General features: G+C 35.1%; 1 protein-coding gene across 1 annotated transcript in view; it reads left to right on the top strand.

The window, feature by feature from the left end:
* DCBLD2 (discoidin, CUB and LCCL domain containing 2) overlaps window positions 1-18,161 on the top strand; it is a 103,059-nt gene that overhangs the window by 15,495 nt on the left and 69,403 nt on the right. The window contains exon 2 of the mRNA XM_082695375.1: window positions 7,722-7,949. Coding sequence (XP_082551501.1) covers window positions 7,722-7,949 — 228 coding nt within the window. The remainder of the gene's footprint in view (window positions 1-7,721; window positions 7,950-18,161) is intronic.

Genomic DNA, 18,161 nt, shown 5'->3' with positions numbered 1-18,161 from the left:
GCACCCCGGTGTTCATAGCAATGTCCATAATAGCCAAACTGTGGAAAGAGCTGAGATGCCCTTCAGCAGACAAATGGATAAAGATGTGGTCCGTATATACAATGGAATATTACTCAGCCATCAGAAAGGATGAATACCCAACTTTTGCATCAACATGGATGGGACTGGAGGAGATTATGTTAAGTGAAATAAGTCAAACAGAGAAAGTCAACTATGGTTTCACTTGTTTGTGGAACATAAGGAATAGCATGGAGGACATTAGGAGAAGGAAGGGAAAAATGAAGGGGGGGTGGAAATTGGGGTGGGGGATGAACCATGAGAGACTATGTACTCTAGGAAAACAAACAGGGTTTTAGAGGGGAGGAGCATGAGGGGATGGGTTGGCCCGATGGTGGGTATTAAGAAGGGAACGTACTGTGTGGAGCACTGGGTGTTATACGCAAACAATGAATCTTGGAACACTGCATCAAAAACTAGTGACATACTGTATGGTGACTAACATAAGTGAAAAAATAAAGAAAGAACTGAGCCAGGGAAGAAGAATTTTAAGAAGGAGGGAGAGAAGATAAAAAGAAAGGAAGGATGGTGGGAGGGAAGGAAGGGTCAGCAGCCAGATAATATAGAAAGGTCATAAATGATAAGGATGGAAAAGTATCCTTGGACTTTTGGCGACTTAGAAACTGGCTGCTTTAGCAAATAGTTTTATTGGTGAGGTAGGTCTGTGTTCCCTAGGGCTGCCCTAACAAATTACCACAAATTCAGGTGCTTAAAATGATAGAACTTTACTGTTTTATAGTTCTGGAAGCTGGAATTCTGAAATTGGGCTATCAGCAGGGCCATACTCTGTCTGAAGATGCTGGGGGCGGGTGGATGATCTTTCCTTGCCTTTTCCTAACTTTTGGCAGTTTTGATCTTCAGAGTTCCTTTGGATCATTCCCACCTCTGCCTCTTTAATGTAGTGTCCTTCCTGTGTCTGTGTCCAGACTGTCTTCTTTTTTATGAGGACACCAGTTCTTGAATTAGGGTCCACCTTAATCCAGTATGACCTCATTTTAACTTGATGACATCTGCTAAAACATTGTTTCCAATTAAGATTATATTCACTGGTACCAGAAATTAGGACTTAAACATATCTCTTTGGAAGGGATCCAACCCGTAGCAGTGCATTCAGACTTAGAATAGGAGGCAAAGTAAAATGTAAGTTATGAAGAATAGAAGAAATTTCTCTTATGGGAAAGTGAGCAAGAAGATGGTAGCTATTAGGGGACACTGTTGTAAAGAGATTTTGTGGTATTTTGTTGCTGCTGTTAGTATTTGTGATGATTTGTTAAAGTGTAAAACCTAGGCTGCACTGTAGAGCTATTTTACCTGTTATAACTTGCAAAAGAGGCAAAATTATACCTGCCTTGCAAATGTAAAATGAACATATATCAAATATTTTATTCAATTCATTCATTAATGAGGAACCAGTAAGATGTTAAATCCTGTCCAGAAAATATTTGGGAAACTAGGAGTTTATCATTTTAGGATATAATTGCTAGATTAGATGGCTGAAGCTGGTTGATGGGCCAATAGGGTCATAAACAGTAACCTTTGGGATTATCTTTTCAACTGTACAAAAGTGATCTGCCTTTCTACCAAACAACAAGCTAAATGTTATCATTTAACTAAAACTGGTACCTTTAAGCAGCGATAAATAGCAAGTCCAACTAAATACTTTGCTCTGTAATCCTTGGGCAGCTTCTGGCTTCTGTGACATTTAAAAGATGTGCTGCTCACCTTTTTTTTTTTAAACCAATTTCCAAGTGTAAGATAATTTTTCTGACCTGTATATTAGAATCTTTCGAGATAGAGAGGGGGATCTGAGAACCTTTAATTAGCCCTTAGGTGATTCTAATGTTGGCAAAATCTGAGAACCACTGAAAGAGAATACCGAGTGGCTTTTTGAGACTGGAATATGACTATCCCCCTTAGACTTTGTGATTTTTTTTTTTTTTTCCTCAGTAGTGCTCAGTTCCTTGGCCAAGAGAAATCATATGATCCAGGGTTGAGGGTTTGACAGGCAGAAACTTAGGAAGGACACGGTGGCAAGGAAGTAAAGCTGTCAGGAATAGGTACTTAATACTGGACGCGAGGTCCAGTCTGGGCAGGGAAAGACATGAGGCCAGGACAAGATTAGCAGAAGGGGAGAAAAGAAAGAAGTCAAATTCACAGAAAGTATGTGGGTATAAGACCCTTGAAAGATCAGGATACAGCAGATTGAGACTTTAAAGTTTTTGAGTTTTCACAGGTGGATAGAAGTGTTTCTAACAATGGCAAAAAATAAACTCCAGGTTGTGCTTCTGAGAGAGTTACTGAAAGTAAAGGTCATCAGGGAGAAGATGAGTGAGCATTACTTTCTCATAGATTTGTACTTTTCACAAGACATGAGACAGTGCACTTGAAACCTTAAAGCTAATGTAAATTTCCACTGGACCATTGTTCTGTTACTTCAGGTTGTGGCCAGATGCCCTGTATCTACATATGATGGGCAAAAGCCTTTCTGGTCTTTTTGGACTGTTGTAGTATCCTCAAACAAAGAGAGTTTATTGAGCATGTTATTACAGGCTAGGCACTCAGTACTAGGTGTTTTCATATAATATCTCATTTAATTTTTACCCTATGTGTTTGAGTTGTTAGTATCCCCATTTTACAAAACTGGGGTTTAGCAGAGATAAATAACTTTCTGAAGGTCACAGTGAATGGTGGATAGGGCATTTAAATTCATTCTGTGACTCCAGAGCTCACTTGCTTAACCACTGTGTTCTAAGTAGGGACTGTTTGGTGGGGGTTAAAGAGGATTCATACATCTCACATTCCTTCATGTAATTCAATTTTGTAAATTACCACACATGCAGAGAATAGTTTGAGCTTAAAAAAGAATGAAGCTGGGAACTATTTCTTTTTCTAAAAATTGCCATAGTGACCTTCTTTAGGCTTTCAGAGCATATCCTTCTTATGGAGTGTTTTTTTTAAATGAGCAAAATTAAAGTAGTACTTTGAATTACTTGAGATTTGTGGTGATGCAACTTTAAAAAACCTTATGGGACTGATAATAGTACCTCAGTCCAAAAATTCTCAGTGTTAAATACTGCATTTAAAATCTTCATTGTAGCCAGATAAAATAGGATATATTCATTAATTCCTGCAAGTTAATCCTTGGAGTACATGTCTATTCTAAATGCCTTTTTTTTATTTTCGGTTATTGTAAGCTCTCACAGATACATTATAAGATGTGACAGAAATGACACTTATTTAGAGGGAATACAGTTAGACTCACCTGTTGACAATGATGAAAAAAGTCCTTGAAAGCTCACTGGAAAAAAAAATGTTCTTAGTTCTTAGTTTATAATGATTATAATAAAAGTTATATTACTTTATATATTACGTATATTATGCCACATTTGTGGCATATTTATGCAAGTTTCTGCATTTGTGTTTGGTACTGTTAAAGTATTTTCAGAAGTCAAGCAGTATTTATATTAGTACAAGTCAATCATTAAGATAATTTACATTACGTATTAGTAATGTGACTAAAATATGGGGGTGGCTGCAGTGTCACAGGTCATCAGTGGCACGAGCATGTATTGATTAAAAAAACAGCAAACACTTGATCTGAAGTTTAGAGCAGCTTAAAATAAGAATATGTTCTTCATTGTATTAATTCATTGTTATTTAAATGTTTAATGTTTTGTTTTCTCTAGGGCTAAGTAGTTTTTAAAAAAAAGTTTTTTTTTTTTTTTCCTGGAAAGATACCAAAATTTGTATCTGGCTTAACACATCTGACCTTAACCTCTTCGGAGGAAGTGAACACATGTTCTGTGAGTAATCCCCTAGATAATCAGCAGCCAAACAAAGGAGCAGTAAGATCAAATTCCAGTGTTTTTTCTCCACTGAAATAAAACTGAAATTCAGAAATTGCATTAACAGGCTTCTGTCCTTTATGGTCAGTTATACTGTGGTGGGGACCATCTAGAGGTGGAGGAGGAGGAGAAGCTGACAGTGATGGTGGTGTTGATGGAGGTGGAGAAGGAGAAAGATTTGGTGATGTTGGAGTTACTGATGAGGGCACGTGGATTGGTACTCAGATAACCATTTTGCAAGCTATTTTTCCCATCATAGTTATGCTGTCTTTGTCAGTTCTGCCATGTGAAAATGAATAACAGTAGGTGGTGCACCCTGGTCACCAGTCATTATTTTCTCCAGCATACAAAACTAAGCAGAAAATTTGGAGACTTACTTCTGACCCTGTTAGCACGCTACCTTTTTCAGACCCGACTTTTAAGGGGTGTTGACCCAGGAAAAAAAAATTACTCAAGGGCTGTAGACTAATAAAAAGGACATTTTCTTTTCTTCAACTTCCATTTACTTGTTTTAAAAATTGGGACGTGGGACTCAAAATCTTTAGTATAACTGCTTCCTCGGGTTGTACCTGCAGTGGACAGAATAGCGTTATCCTTTGGGCCAGAGGAAGCTCAGCTAAGAACTCACTCAGATCTTCTGTCTGAGGTGTCCTGGACTTTGCTCTAGGTCAGCCTTCTCAACTTTGGTTCTGTTGATGTTTAACATCGGCCATTCTTTATTCTGGGGGGCTGTCCTATGCACAGTGTAGGATATTTAGCAGCACCAGGTGCCAGCTCACCCCCTCTGTTGTGACAACCAACCCAAAATATCTCCAGACATTGCCAGGTAGGAGGTAAAATTGCTCCTGTGGGAGCTTCCACATTTCCCCCATTTGAGCATCACTGTGTAAGTGATGATTAGGTGATTAACTGATAAAAACTTTTTTCCAGATTTTACTTTTACTTTTAAATACTTTGTCATTTTAAGTATTTGTACAGAATAGGATTTGCTTTTAAGAATTGAAAAACTGGAAGCACATTTTCTAACTTAAGGGTAAAAGTGAGCACAAGGTCTTCTTAGAGAATTCAACATTAGGACCTTAGGATGCCTAGTATAGTGTTTTCCAGAGTGCTGGTGGGGACCCTTCAGTGGGTTGGGATCATACGTGCAGGAGTGTATAGGGTCACAGTGTAAAATGTATTTCTTACTTTGGAATAGCTGAGAAAAACATTTGAAAACTGCTGGCCTAGTGATAATGTATAAGCCCAGCCTCCCCTTTCAAACTGGGATATTTTAAACATACTCTCCATAGGGGTAGGTGTTTATCCAGGCCAGCTAATCTATTTGTCTTGTCAGGTTAAACTTCTTGAATAGTCTTGGAAGTATGAAACATTCAAAGTTGTTCATTTTCGTAGTAGATTTGAGACTTTCATTTAACTTTGGTTTCTGGTGCATACCATCTTTTTTGCTAGTGGAGGAAGCTCTGAGCTCCATCACATATTTTAGAACATTCTTGGCACATTACTTGTGGACTGTTCATGCCCTCCCTCACAAGATACTGAAAAAAGACAGCTCCATTTTAATTGTTTTCTTCATCAGCATGCATGCAAAAGTCCTATTTTTCAGCAGTTAGTATTTATTTTGTTAACTTGTAGAAATTATACTTTATGGAGGAAAGGGCAAGAAACACTTTGTGTGTTTAATGACCATGAAACATAAATACGAGCATAAAGACATCTAAAAATTACTCCTAACACTGCTTGTACTCTTTTTGTAAAAATCATTTTAAAATGGCAACCTTAAGTTAAATAGTCTGTGGGGAATACATAAGATGGGACAGTCTGCCATTACGAAGTCATGAATTCAGCTGCTAATAGGAAATTTTTGGCTTCCTAAAATCTGTTGCACTTCCAGCCACTTAAAAAGCTGCTTTAGTTTCTATCGACTAAAGAAAATACATTTATATTTTGAGTTATTTGTTCAGTGGCTACTTTTCAAAGATTTAAACACTCTAGAAAGCAGTTTCATCTTTTCAATAGTGAGAGAATGTTTTCAGAGTAGTTTCATAATGTTAGAAACTTTGTCTTCGGGGATAGTTTTTTTCTCTAAGGAAAAATTTTAATATTCAAAAGTTATTTATATTACAGTTTATTTTCATAGTGAAGGTCTTTATGTCCCTGTTTTTCTAATTTAGATGATACTCAGTAGAGGTATTCAAGGTATTTGCATCATAGTTTTGGGGAAAATTTTAATTTTTTTTCTTCTGAGTTGTATAACGTTTAAGTTCTATATTTGCAGAAGATGAGTGGGTGTATCACAAAAATTCACATGTTTATTTCATGGTGCCTTTATATATTATTGAGTGGCTGTGCCTAGTTTTTGTGTATAGTATGAAAGTGGGTGTGGAGATAGCTAAAGTTCAGTGTTGCTCAAAAGCTGAACCTTATAGATGTTTCTTTAGGAAACCAGATTGCTAGTATTGACCTTTAAAAGTGGGCCAACAAAAAAAAAAAAAAAAAAAAGTGGGCCAACAATACTAGTAGGGATTTGAGAATAAAATTTCTTGACCAGGAAAGGATATGAAGTGTCATCATAAAGTAGGTAAATAGTTTTTCCTTTATTGAAGTGAGTTTTGAGACTGGTTTGAAATTATTTTTTCATTGGTTCATATTCAGCTCCTTATACATCTAGTTAATAACTGTTTTGCAACTACTTGCTAAATACTATATTAATTTTTTATTCGCAGGCTTTTAAAGCTTTCATTCATCTTTTCCAGTAAATGGTATCAGCACTGCATTATTCTTAATAATAACAATAATATAGTAGAAAAATCCTCTTACAGCTGCCTATATCCATATTGACTTTAAAACTCAGCACTGCCACTTTTTGATAGAGGTTTTTTGTGCTAAGTACTGAACTATTCCAAAGGTGATTATAAATGGCTATTTTGAAGGAAAAAAATACTATAATTTTAGTACAGTGTCTTCATCTTCCTTTTAGAAAGAGATTCATTTGAATCCCGTTGTTAAGGAATGCTACATGGTACAGTTGGAGCAGCAGCTGAGACATTCCATGCCTCTTCTAGGTGCTCCAACACCGAATTTTATGATAAAAGGAGGATGCAAATAATACTATATTAAGTTCCCGGAGTTCCCACAGTGAAGGAATTCTGGAACAGATAATGTTGCTACCAAGATATGAAGGTTATTTTTCCTAATCTTTACTAAGTCATTAAACTGTTATTTTTTTCTCACCATTCATTCTGTAGGGAAAAAGGGAGGTTTTTGGAGAGGGACTACTAAAAAAGCAAATTTCAATAGAATATAAAATTAAATTTTATTAAAAATAGCTTAATGCCTTCAAGACTGAGTGCCTTGAAATACTTAATATGGTCAGTAATCAGCATTTCGTGTAAAGTGTTTTTAGATATTCTACTCACAGATTTTAGAAGGGTTTGTGATGAATGGATGAAGCTGATCACATACTTTGATTTATATAGTTTACATTTACTTTGAACGATTACTATGACTTGATATTCTTTTAAAGATTAGATTTATTATGTATATAAAGTTGTTGCTAAGCTATGTTTTCTTCTGTTCATTGAAATTAGAAAGCTCTTTGAACTCATAAGGGTAATCATTGATTATTTGACCTTACCTGACTGCTTTTGGTTCCTGTGAGCAGATACACTAAGAACTCTGCCATCCCTTTTATCGTGTGTAAGGAAAGTGTTGGATAAAACAGCTGTCATACATATTTTAAAATTTTCACCAAAAATATCCTGATTATTTCTAATGTTAAAGATATAATTATAATTTATTCTTTTAATTTTTTTTAAGGTGATGGATGTGGACATACTGTACTAGGCCCTGAAAGTGGAACCCTCACGTCCATAAACTATCCACAGACCTATCCCAACAGCACCGTTTGCGAATGGGAGATCCGTGTAAAGATGGGGGAGAGAGTGCGCATCAAATTTGGTGACTTTGACATTGAAGATTCAGACTCTTGTCACTTTAATTACTTGAGAATTTTTAATGGCATTGGAGTTAGCAGAACTGAAATAGGTAGGAAATCTTCTTGTAAATGTACATGTAATACATCACTGTCCTGAGTTTTAAAACTGAAGCAGTTTTTGATACTTAACGTTAAATAACTAGACTATATAGAATGATATGTAGGAAACTATTTATGTGGATTATGTGTGGAAATCTCAAATTTGAATCTTCGGGAAGAGAAGATTCTTATCTGTTTATTTACTCTCCAGATAAGCTTGTTGGTACTTCTGCCACAGGATGTCACTCCACTGTTTCTAAGGAGGATGTTAAGTATCTTATTTTTTTGTTTTTTTCTAATCATTTTATTTGCAGTTACAGAATATAAGTATAATTCACACATAGGAGACAGAATATCATGGTGATTAATAGCATAGGTTTTGGATCCAGAGTGCTTGGTATCAAATCCTCGCTCAGCTGTTAGCTTCTGTGTGGTTTTGGACAAGTTACCAGACCTGTCTTTTTCACTTGTAAGAGAGGGAATGAACTAGAAACATGTAAAGTTCTTAGAATAGTCAGTAACATGTAGTAGGTGCTTACTAGCACTAGCTGCTGCTGCTGTTATTCTTAGCTAAGATCAGTGGTTCTCAATTATGGCTGCATATAAGAGTCACCTGGAAAGATTTTAAATAATACTTTATCCCCATCCTAGAGCAGCTGAAACAGAATTGATTAGGTGGGACCCACACCTCCGGATTTGGATTTTAAAGGTTTCCCGGGAGAATCTGCTTGTAGTCATGTTGAGAATCTGGCTTAGTCAGTCCCTTAGGCTTAAAGATGAAAAAATGTCTAAGACTGAGTGAACTAACATCATAAAATAAATTTTGAATACTCTATGAGTTAATTTGGAAACATTGGTACAAGTGTATAAAATATCTTTTAGAACTATAACTGGAACCCAGTGTCTATCCTATAAGCATGGTGTTCATTGTCTGCCGGCCTCTTCTCCATATCAAGTCAAATTCTTCCTTTCTTCAGTACTTTTTGGCCTCTTGCCTATGAGAGGCCAAATTCCTGGCCAGCTTCTCTGATGCCGATAGATAACCTCAGTTGTCTCTCAGTCAACTCTTAGTTAATCTGTTAGCTTGATTACCATGTGTATGTTGCTATGAACATGTGGTCTCAGATAAGCTTTTAGGGACTCAGATTGCCTAAGGATCTAGAAACCACTGTAACACTAACAGAGGGCAACTGTAGTAAACACGTGATGCAGTAGGAAGTAAACAGTACCACCTAAGCAGTCTTGTAACAGCAGTGAAAAAAGGTGAGCCACAGTCCCATCAAGCCCTTAGAAGTTTACAGGAAATAAAGGAGCTAGAGAAACACATTTTATCAAACATAAAGACTCTGTAAATAGCGTTTTAAAAAGAGAAAGGGGAGAAGTAGAGGGAATTGTACTTTAAGAGCTATATCTTCCAAAAATAATGTGTGGACCTTGTTTGCTCTTGATTCAAGCTGCAGGAAGACATGTTAAGATAATCCAGAGAATTTTAAGAGGAATTGGGCATTCAGTGGTAGCAGGAATGATTGTTCTTAGTGTGTTAATGTTACAGTTATTTTTCTTTGAAGATTTTATTTATTTATTTGACAGAGAGAGATGGCAAGTAGGTAGAGAGGCAGGCAGAGGGAGAGAGAGAAGCAGGCTCCTTGCTAAGCAAGGAGCCTGAAGCAGGGCTCAATCCCAGGACCTGAGCCAAAGGCAGACTTTAACAGACTGAGCCACACAGGCACCCCTATATTTATTTTTTTAAGATCTGATTTGTTAGAGACATTCAAATCTAATATGCTATCGATACTCTTTTTTTACTTTGCTTTTCCCCCTCCTAACAAGGAAATCATTCCAACAACAGTGCATAGATGTAGCCCTTAATTCTTTTTACAGCTGCAGAGAACTCCGTAGTGTGGAGGTACTGCAGTTTGTTTAACCACACTTCTGTGTACAGATGCTTCCAGTACAGTGCTGGAACAAGTAACTTCATGCAAGTGTATTTTTGTCTTCTTGGAGGTGTAGCTTCAGAATAAATTCCTGAAATGCAGCTATTGATTCGAACGATAAATGCATATATAGCTTTGTTAGATATTACCGGAGTCCCCTCTACAAGGGTTGTGCCAGCTTGGATTTCCATTTAGCAATGCGTAAAAATGCCTGTTTCCCCACAGCCTTGCCAGCATGTGCATCATCATGCTTTGTTAAGTTTTGCCAGTTGATAGGTGGGAAATTGTATCTCAGTATACTTGTGATTTGTATTTCTCTTAGTATGGGTGATGCTGAACACATTTTTTTGTATGTCAAAGGTTTTTTTTTTTAGAATAACTTTTTGTGTCATTTGCTCATTTTTCTATCAGGTTTTTTTGGTCTTTTTTTTTCCCCTCTGGTACTAGGAATTCTGTTACTATCTTATTTTAAAATTGTATTTATTTGAGATAGAAGGGAGGGAGCACAAGCAGAGTGAGGGGCAGAGGGAGAAGCAGACTCCCCACTGAGCAGGGAGCCCCAATGTGGGGCTTGATCTCACACCCCGTGACTCCGGGATCATGCCCTGAGCCAAAGGCAGACTACTCAACTGACTGAGCCACCTGGGATCCCCTATGGAACTTGTTACACAGTTTTGTTGCCATGAAGGTTTTTTCCAGTATAGCAAATTTATTACTCTTTTGCTTCTGGATTCTGAATCCTAATCGGAAAGCCTCTTGTTACATCCCAGTTAAATATAAATTTACCTATATTTTCTTCTAGTACATGTATGTGGTTTCTTTCTTTCTTTTTTTTTTTTTTTATATTTAGATTCTTGGTCCATTTGGGGATATTCTTTTATATGATACAAAATGTAGATCTAATTGTATATTTTCCAGATGACTAGTCACTTGTCCTAACACTGTGCATTTAAAGGTCTGCCTTTGCCTCATTGATTTAAATTACTGACTTTATCATACACTGAAGTTCTGTACATACTTGATTTCTGGGTTTTCTGTTGTGTTCCACTGATCAATATTTACATAACCAAAACATCACAATTTAAATGATAGAGGCTTTATAATGTGTTTTAATGTGTCTCTCTCTTTAAGGTTGTTCATTTTTAGTGTATTCTTGGCTATTCTCACCTGTTTATTGATCCATATGAAGTTTAATTATCAACCTGTCCAACTTCATAAAAATGTTTGTTAATTTTTTAATTGTGATTGTTCATAAGTTGTCTTTTGGTATGTTAGTCATCCTGTTTAAGAACAAGAGCTGTTTTCTTTCTATTTGTTGAAATCTAATTTTGTTGTTTTCAAGAGTGTTTTGAGCTTTCTCGGGTAGATTCTACACTTTTTTTTTTGGTAAAGTTATTCCTAAATATCTTCTCTGTTGCTGTTGTAAGTGGAAATATTTTGGCTTTGTTTTGCCATTGTATCCTCTTACTGGTTACTAATTATATGAAGACTATTGATTTCTTCCTTTATTTTTTTAAGATTTTATTTATTTATTTGACAGATCACAAGTAGGCAGAGAGGTGGGGTGTGGTGGTGAGGGGAAGCAGGCTCCCTGCTGAGCGGAGAGCCCGATGGGGGGCTCGCATGGATCTGAGGACCCTGAGATCATGACCTGAGCTGAAGACAGAGGCTTAACCCATTGAGCCATCCAGGCACCCCAAGACTATTGATTTCTATATGATGATTTTATATTCTACTCTACTGTTTTTTTTTTTTAAATTCAGTTTTATCATTCACTTTCTAGGAATTTCTAGTACGCAATCACATCTGCAAATAGAGATAGTTTTACTTCTTTTCCAATTGTGCCTATGAATGATTTATCTAATTATATTGGCTAATGTTATCAGTCATTGTTATGTTAATTTGTAGTGGAGATGGTTCTTGTTCCTGATCTTTTTTTAAAAAAAAGATTTTATTTATTTATTTATTTATTTGACAGAGATCACAAGCAGGCAGAGAGGCAGGCAGAGAGAGGAGGAAGCAGGCTTCCTGCTGAGCAGAGAGCCCAATGCGGGGCTAGATCCCAGAGGCCTTAACCAGTTGAGCCACCCAGGCGCCCCTTGTTCCTGACCTTAATGGAAATATTAGCTCAGGCTGCCATACCATATACTGGATAGCTTAAACAACATATTTATTTTCTCACAGCTTTAGAGTCTGGAAGTCTGAAATCGTTGTGTCGGATTCAATTGCTGTGGAGAATTCTCTTCCTGGCTTTACAGACAGCTACTGTGTTTCTATGTCCACATGTGGCAGAGAAGATCGGGGAGTGATTTCTCTGTTCTGTTTGTATAAAGACACTAATCCTGTCGGATTAGGACCTTACCTTTATGACCTCATTTAATCTTAATTACCTCCATAAAGGCCCTATCTCTAAATATGTTCACATGGCCTGGAGTGGGAAGGGTTTCAACAAATTAATTTGGGGGGATATATAACAGGAAGTGTGCCTTTATTTCCATTTTCTTGAGTGTTTTTTGTTAGGAAAGAATTGAATTATGTCAGAAAGCTTCTTTAGCATCTGTGGAGATGATTATATGATCTTCTTCTGAAATCTATTTGTGTGGTGGATTAATTAATGGATTTCCTAATTTGAACCAACTTTGCATTCCTGGAAACAGTATTCCTTTGTTTTGTCATTCTTTTAATGTGGCATGGGATTCTGTTTCCTAATAATCTATTTTATTTTTGTATAAATATTGATAAGCAAACATTAATATATAATTTATACACTAGCGTATGGGTATAATTATTGTCCTTATTATAAGGTTTAGGTATTGATGTCACATATATAAATGCAAAGAATTCAGAAGTTTTCCTTTATTTCCCTGCTCTGAAAAATGTAGGAGTTTTTGAACAAGCTGGTATTTGAAGATTTCACTCTATGAAACCATCCAGGCCTGATGCTTTTTTGGTAGAATAGGTCCTTATTTATTTTTTCCAAGGAGAAGGATCTCGTTCAAATTTTATCTTTAAGTAGTTCAGTTTTAGTAAGCTCTTTGCCTGATAAATTACCCAGTTCACCTGAATCTTCAAATTTATTTGTAGTGATGTCTGCAAAATAGAATTGTATGGTTTTTTTCCTAATGGTTATTTCAGTGGTTTTTTCCAATGGTTATTTCCTTCATATCATTTTTGTTTTGTTCATTTGTGCTTTCTCCCTTTTTTCCCTTGATTGACGGCAAGTGGTTTGCCTATTTTTTTTTTCAAAAAATGTATTTTGATTTATTATATTTAGATCTATTCTTTTTTTTCTAACCTATTAATTTCTGTTTCTAGTTCTCATTTCATTTTCTTCATTCTGCTTGCTTTGGGCTTATTTTGTTATTTCTTAGCTTTTAGCAAAAAAATTTTAATTCATTTATATTTGTTCTATCATTGTTGCTGACTAATGCTGTGGCGTTTACTTTGATCACATCTTTAAGATTGATATACCACAGATTGATTTATTGTATCAGTATTTTTTTTGGAAGTCTGTAATTTTGTTTTGTATTTCCCTTTTACTCGGTACATGTTTTTTATTGGGTATATAGTACATAAATAGATTTGCAGTTGGAATAGCTTTCTTTGCTAATGTTAATAATTTTTACTTTTACTGCATTGTGGCCATAAGTATCTCTAAATGTAGTTGTAGTATCTCTACTTTATGGAGCTTGCTAATATTTTCTGTATAACTTAATATACAAGCTTTATTATAAATGTCCCATGTATGTTTGAGAAGGTGTGTTCTCTAATAGCAAGATGTAAAGTTTGATTCTCATTCAGATCTGTCTTATTTATTGTTTAGATTTTCTATATCCTTATTTTTAACTACTTCATCTCTTATTGGTATTTCTCTTCTTTTCCCCTTGTTTTTCTGTTTGTTTGTTGTTTTTTTTTTTTTTTGCTTTTATAAAGGTGTTAATTGTAATATATTTATTTTAATGACTTCCAGTATTAAAAAGTTCTTCTCTTGTCATGTCTAATACTTTGAGTTGAATTCTCTTTTTGACTGACAGTCCCATCTACACATCTTCCTCCGTATCTCTTACTGTTTTCATTTGTTTGGTATACCTGCCTTTTCTTACACTTTATTTTTAGCCTTTGTAGATCATTTTGTTTTGGGTGTGTTTTTGTATGTAGCACATTTTTGGTTCTTAACTCTGTGAACCCGGTTGAAAATCTTTATTTTAAATAGCTGAATTAAGCCCATTTGTACTTACTTATAAAACTGAAATGTTTTGTCTCAACTCTGTCGTGTTTTAAGTTACAATTAAAATGTATTTGTTTTGGTTGTTTCTTTACATTGTTTTCTTTCCTTCTATTTTTAAATTGCTTTTGGAGCTTAATAAATCTTATAATCTTGTTCTAAGTGCTATCTTTCAAATTTACTTTTAAAAATGCCTGTGATCCCTTGCTGTCTTAATCTTTACTATCTGATTTGTCTATTTTTAATGGCATTAAATCCCACCAGTTATCTGTAACTCCTGCCTGTTATATAACTTTCAATGAACTGTTTTACTTTCCTCTTTCCTTCTCTCCCTGTTTTTACTCTTTTAGAGAATAAATTCATAACATGTAGCCTACATCATACAATATCTTATTCTTCAACCCATCTCTAACTTTCCTAGGTTTGTATTTAAAAATATTTGAATGTTCACATTCTGCCTTTTTGCCCAAGTTTTCCCAGTCATATTGTGAGTGGAAGAAGTTCATCTTGGAATAGATTGATTCCTGAAGCATGACTTGCGATGTAGAATATCTTGCATGCTTAAAACTGCTTATTCTAAAATCTTTATTATATGGAGACATGAGGGACAGCTTGATTATATATAAATATGTCCTTGATTGACCTATTCTTTTTTGAGTTTCTTTTTGTTTTTAAATAATCTTCCATTATTGCCAGGTTATTTATTTATTTTTAGCTTATTTACCTTTAAAATCTGAATAGTGTTATAAGGAAATGTGTTGAAGTTGGTCATTTTGAGTTGGTTTTCACTGGTATCCAGTAAGCTCTTTCAATACATAGATCCAGATCTTTTATTTCTGGAAAGTTTTGTGAGATGATACTTTTAATATTATGTTTGTTCCATTCTCTTGTGCATCTTTTTTAGATACATTTTTAAGTGTGAGAAACTTGGATCTTCCTTAACATTTCAACCACGTTCTCACCAGTGCTTTTAGTTTTTTATTTCCTTTTTGTTCTATTTGGTTCATTTTTCTTTTTTTCAACATTCATTATCATGTTTCATTAGAATCCATTATTCCTTGTGCACCTTGTAATGTGGTCTTCATTTTTTACATAATTGTCTTTTTTGTGTGTGTGTATGTGAGATCAACTCTTAGTTCTTTCTGGATATTATCCATTTCTATTTTTAGTTTTTGAGTTTCTGTTTTTGGGGTTTTATCATATCCCCAATTGCTTGAGGACATTTAATTAAGTCTGGAGTGTTGCAGTTTCCTTCTGGTTTATTATTGTTTTTTAGAGGAAGAGAGTTTCCGTAAACTGAATTGTTGTAATTATCATTTTTTGTTTTATTTTATATATATGTATATATATGTATATATACATATATATAAATTTTTTGTTTTATACTATATATATAATTTGTAATATATACTCTCTACAACTTATATATGTTATATAGTATAGTATGTATAAGTTTCATATATTATAAATAAAGATTTATGTATTTATTTTAGAGAGTGAGAGCAGAAGACCTAGTGGGGAGTGCAGAAGGAAAGAGAATCCCAGGCAGACTCTCTGCTGAGCTCAGAGCCTGACAACAGGGATCCATCCCATGATCCTTAGATCATGACCTGAAATCAAGAGTCAGATGCTTAACCAATTGAGCCACCCAACCGCGTCCCTGCCCTTTTTTAAAAAATGGGCTCCATACCCAGCATGGAGTCCAGTGCAGGGCATGAACTCACAACCTTGAGATCAAGAACTAAATGACTGAGCCACCCAGGGTCCCCTTTATAGTATATATTTTTTAAGTAGATAAAGACTGTCTAGATATTTGTAGGGATAGAGGTAGTGGTTTGTAGTGGTTTACTTTATAGTTTGTGGTAGTTTCATCAAAGCACTCTGTTAGTGTCATAGATGTTTTCTTTTTTGGAGAAGAGGTTGTAATGGGGAAGGAGTTATATAACTTTGGGGGGGGGTGTCTTGCAGGACTTAAAATTTCCCCCTCTTGCTTTGTTCTTCCCTTTACAGTTTCCAAAGTAGTCCCCCCGCCCCAAGGAGTAGCAGGCTCCCCACTGAGCAGGGAATCCGATGCAGGACTCCATCCTAGAACCCTGGAATCATGACCTGAGCCAAAGGCAGACATTTAATTGACTGAGCCACCAGGGAACCCCTTTCTCTATTACTCTTAACCTACTTCTCCCCTTGAAGTGTTTTCTTTCCAAAATTGTGCTGTTGAAGATTTCTGTGCTCTTAAGTTCCTTCTCTGAAGTCAGTACTCCGATCTGCCAATGGACTTTTTTTTTTAATCTGGTATTTTCTGGCTGTGCATGGGATATCTTGATCATCTATTTCTCCCCAGTGGATCTTTCATTAACTTTTACCACTTAGGTTATTTGTAGACTCTATGAAATCTGTTGCTGTGCTTTAGGGGTCCATGATCCTAGTAAAAGTAGAATATTTCTTGTTCGTTGAGTTTCTTCCTGTTTTTTTTTTTAAGTTGTCTTTATAAAAAATACTTATTTTATGTCATTTTAAAGCAGTAAGTACAGTTTTTTATTTGAAAGACTTAAAGGTATTATAATACTATCATCATCATTAACATTTTTCCTTTAGAATAGTTTTCCTTAATCAGGAATTGAAGAAGTGATACATAATGATTGTAGATATCTTGAATGATAGATGTAAAAGCCACAGTTTTGTGTAAGATAAAGTCCTAGCCTATGAAAACATGTAGTCAAGAAGGCTAAAGGTATCTTATCTGTTCATCATGAAAATACATTGGTTAACTGTGGGTGGTTTTTCATGAGAAGGATTGATTGGAACTTAAATTAAACTTGGATTTGTCCTAATGAGAAAGTGTCATAGGAGGTTGTTTGTTGCATTGCAAAGTACAGAAGTCAAATACAATTCAAAAGACTTCAGTGAATCTTTGTGTCCTGGAATAGTCAAGCTGGTTTATGACCTAGAAGAGAAAATAAATACTGAAGTTTTGTCTCTGTAAATGATGTCACCACTTTAAAATGTTTCTTCTACTGTTTTGAGGCCGGTCAGTGAGGAATTGACAACTGTCTTCTTTTTCAGCAGCATTCAACTGGATAAAACTTAATTTCTGCAGTCGTATCCAAGAATTCTTATTTTTGGGCCTTTATAGGAAATATTAAAAAGCTTTGACATTTCCTAAGTGGTCAAAGTTTATTTTTCTACAAAGCTTTGAAAGAAGTTTCATGGTATGCTGTGTATGTCTCACCTGTGATGCTTGATAACACATCTGGTTTTATTGACGTTTACGTATTGTTGTGACTCATTGCTTTGTACAATAGTATACTTGATATGAGAAATTTTGCCAGCTATCAAGAAAGAAGCTGTCAGTTTAATAGAAGGCAAAGCCTTGAGTCACTACCTTTTCAAAAGTATTTATTAAGACATAAAAGCAGAATAATGACATTCTCTTCCGTCCAGAAGTTTGTGGTGTTCCAGAAGATAAGTCTTCAAACCCTATAAGCATGTTTCATAAGAGCGAAGGGAAGCCCACTAAGAAAAATTTGATGGGGAAGATTGTTATTATTCTGTGGATATTTTGTCTACATGAATACTATAAAAGTTTCCATCAAGGCCCTTGATGGATAGTAATAAAAAGTTGTGTGCTCTTTTGTCCAACCTGCCATTCTGGAAGATATTATTAGAGGAGGTAACTGTGCTTATAATCAAAGAAATGCTCTTTTTAAAATTTTTTTTAAATCAAATTAAATTTAATTTTAAAATTTTAAATTAAATTTAAAATTTTAATTTAATTTAATTTAGTTTTAAATTTTTAAAACTAAGTATATTCCTCCTTGAATTTTGAATTTAAAAAAATTTTTTTAATCTGTTGTCATGGGTATGGTGAAATTGGTACTCTTTTTTTTTTTAAAGGCTCCCTTAGTTGGTATAGCTCACCTACCTAGCAATCTGGAAGTATATATTAAGAATCATTCTTAAGGAAATACTTAAAAAATAGAAGAAGCTGTGTTAGGAAAATGTTTACTCCCAACATTATTCACTGTTTGAAAAAATGGAAGCAATCTAAACTTCTAACAGTAAGG

The sequence above is a fragment of the Mustela nivalis genome (genome assembly GCF_964662115.1).
Source record: "Mustela nivalis genome assembly, chromosome: 1".
Lineage (NCBI taxonomy): Eukaryota > Metazoa > Chordata > Mammalia > Carnivora > Mustelidae > Mustela > Mustela nivalis.
This window is presented reverse-complemented; position numbering and strand designations above follow the sequence as displayed.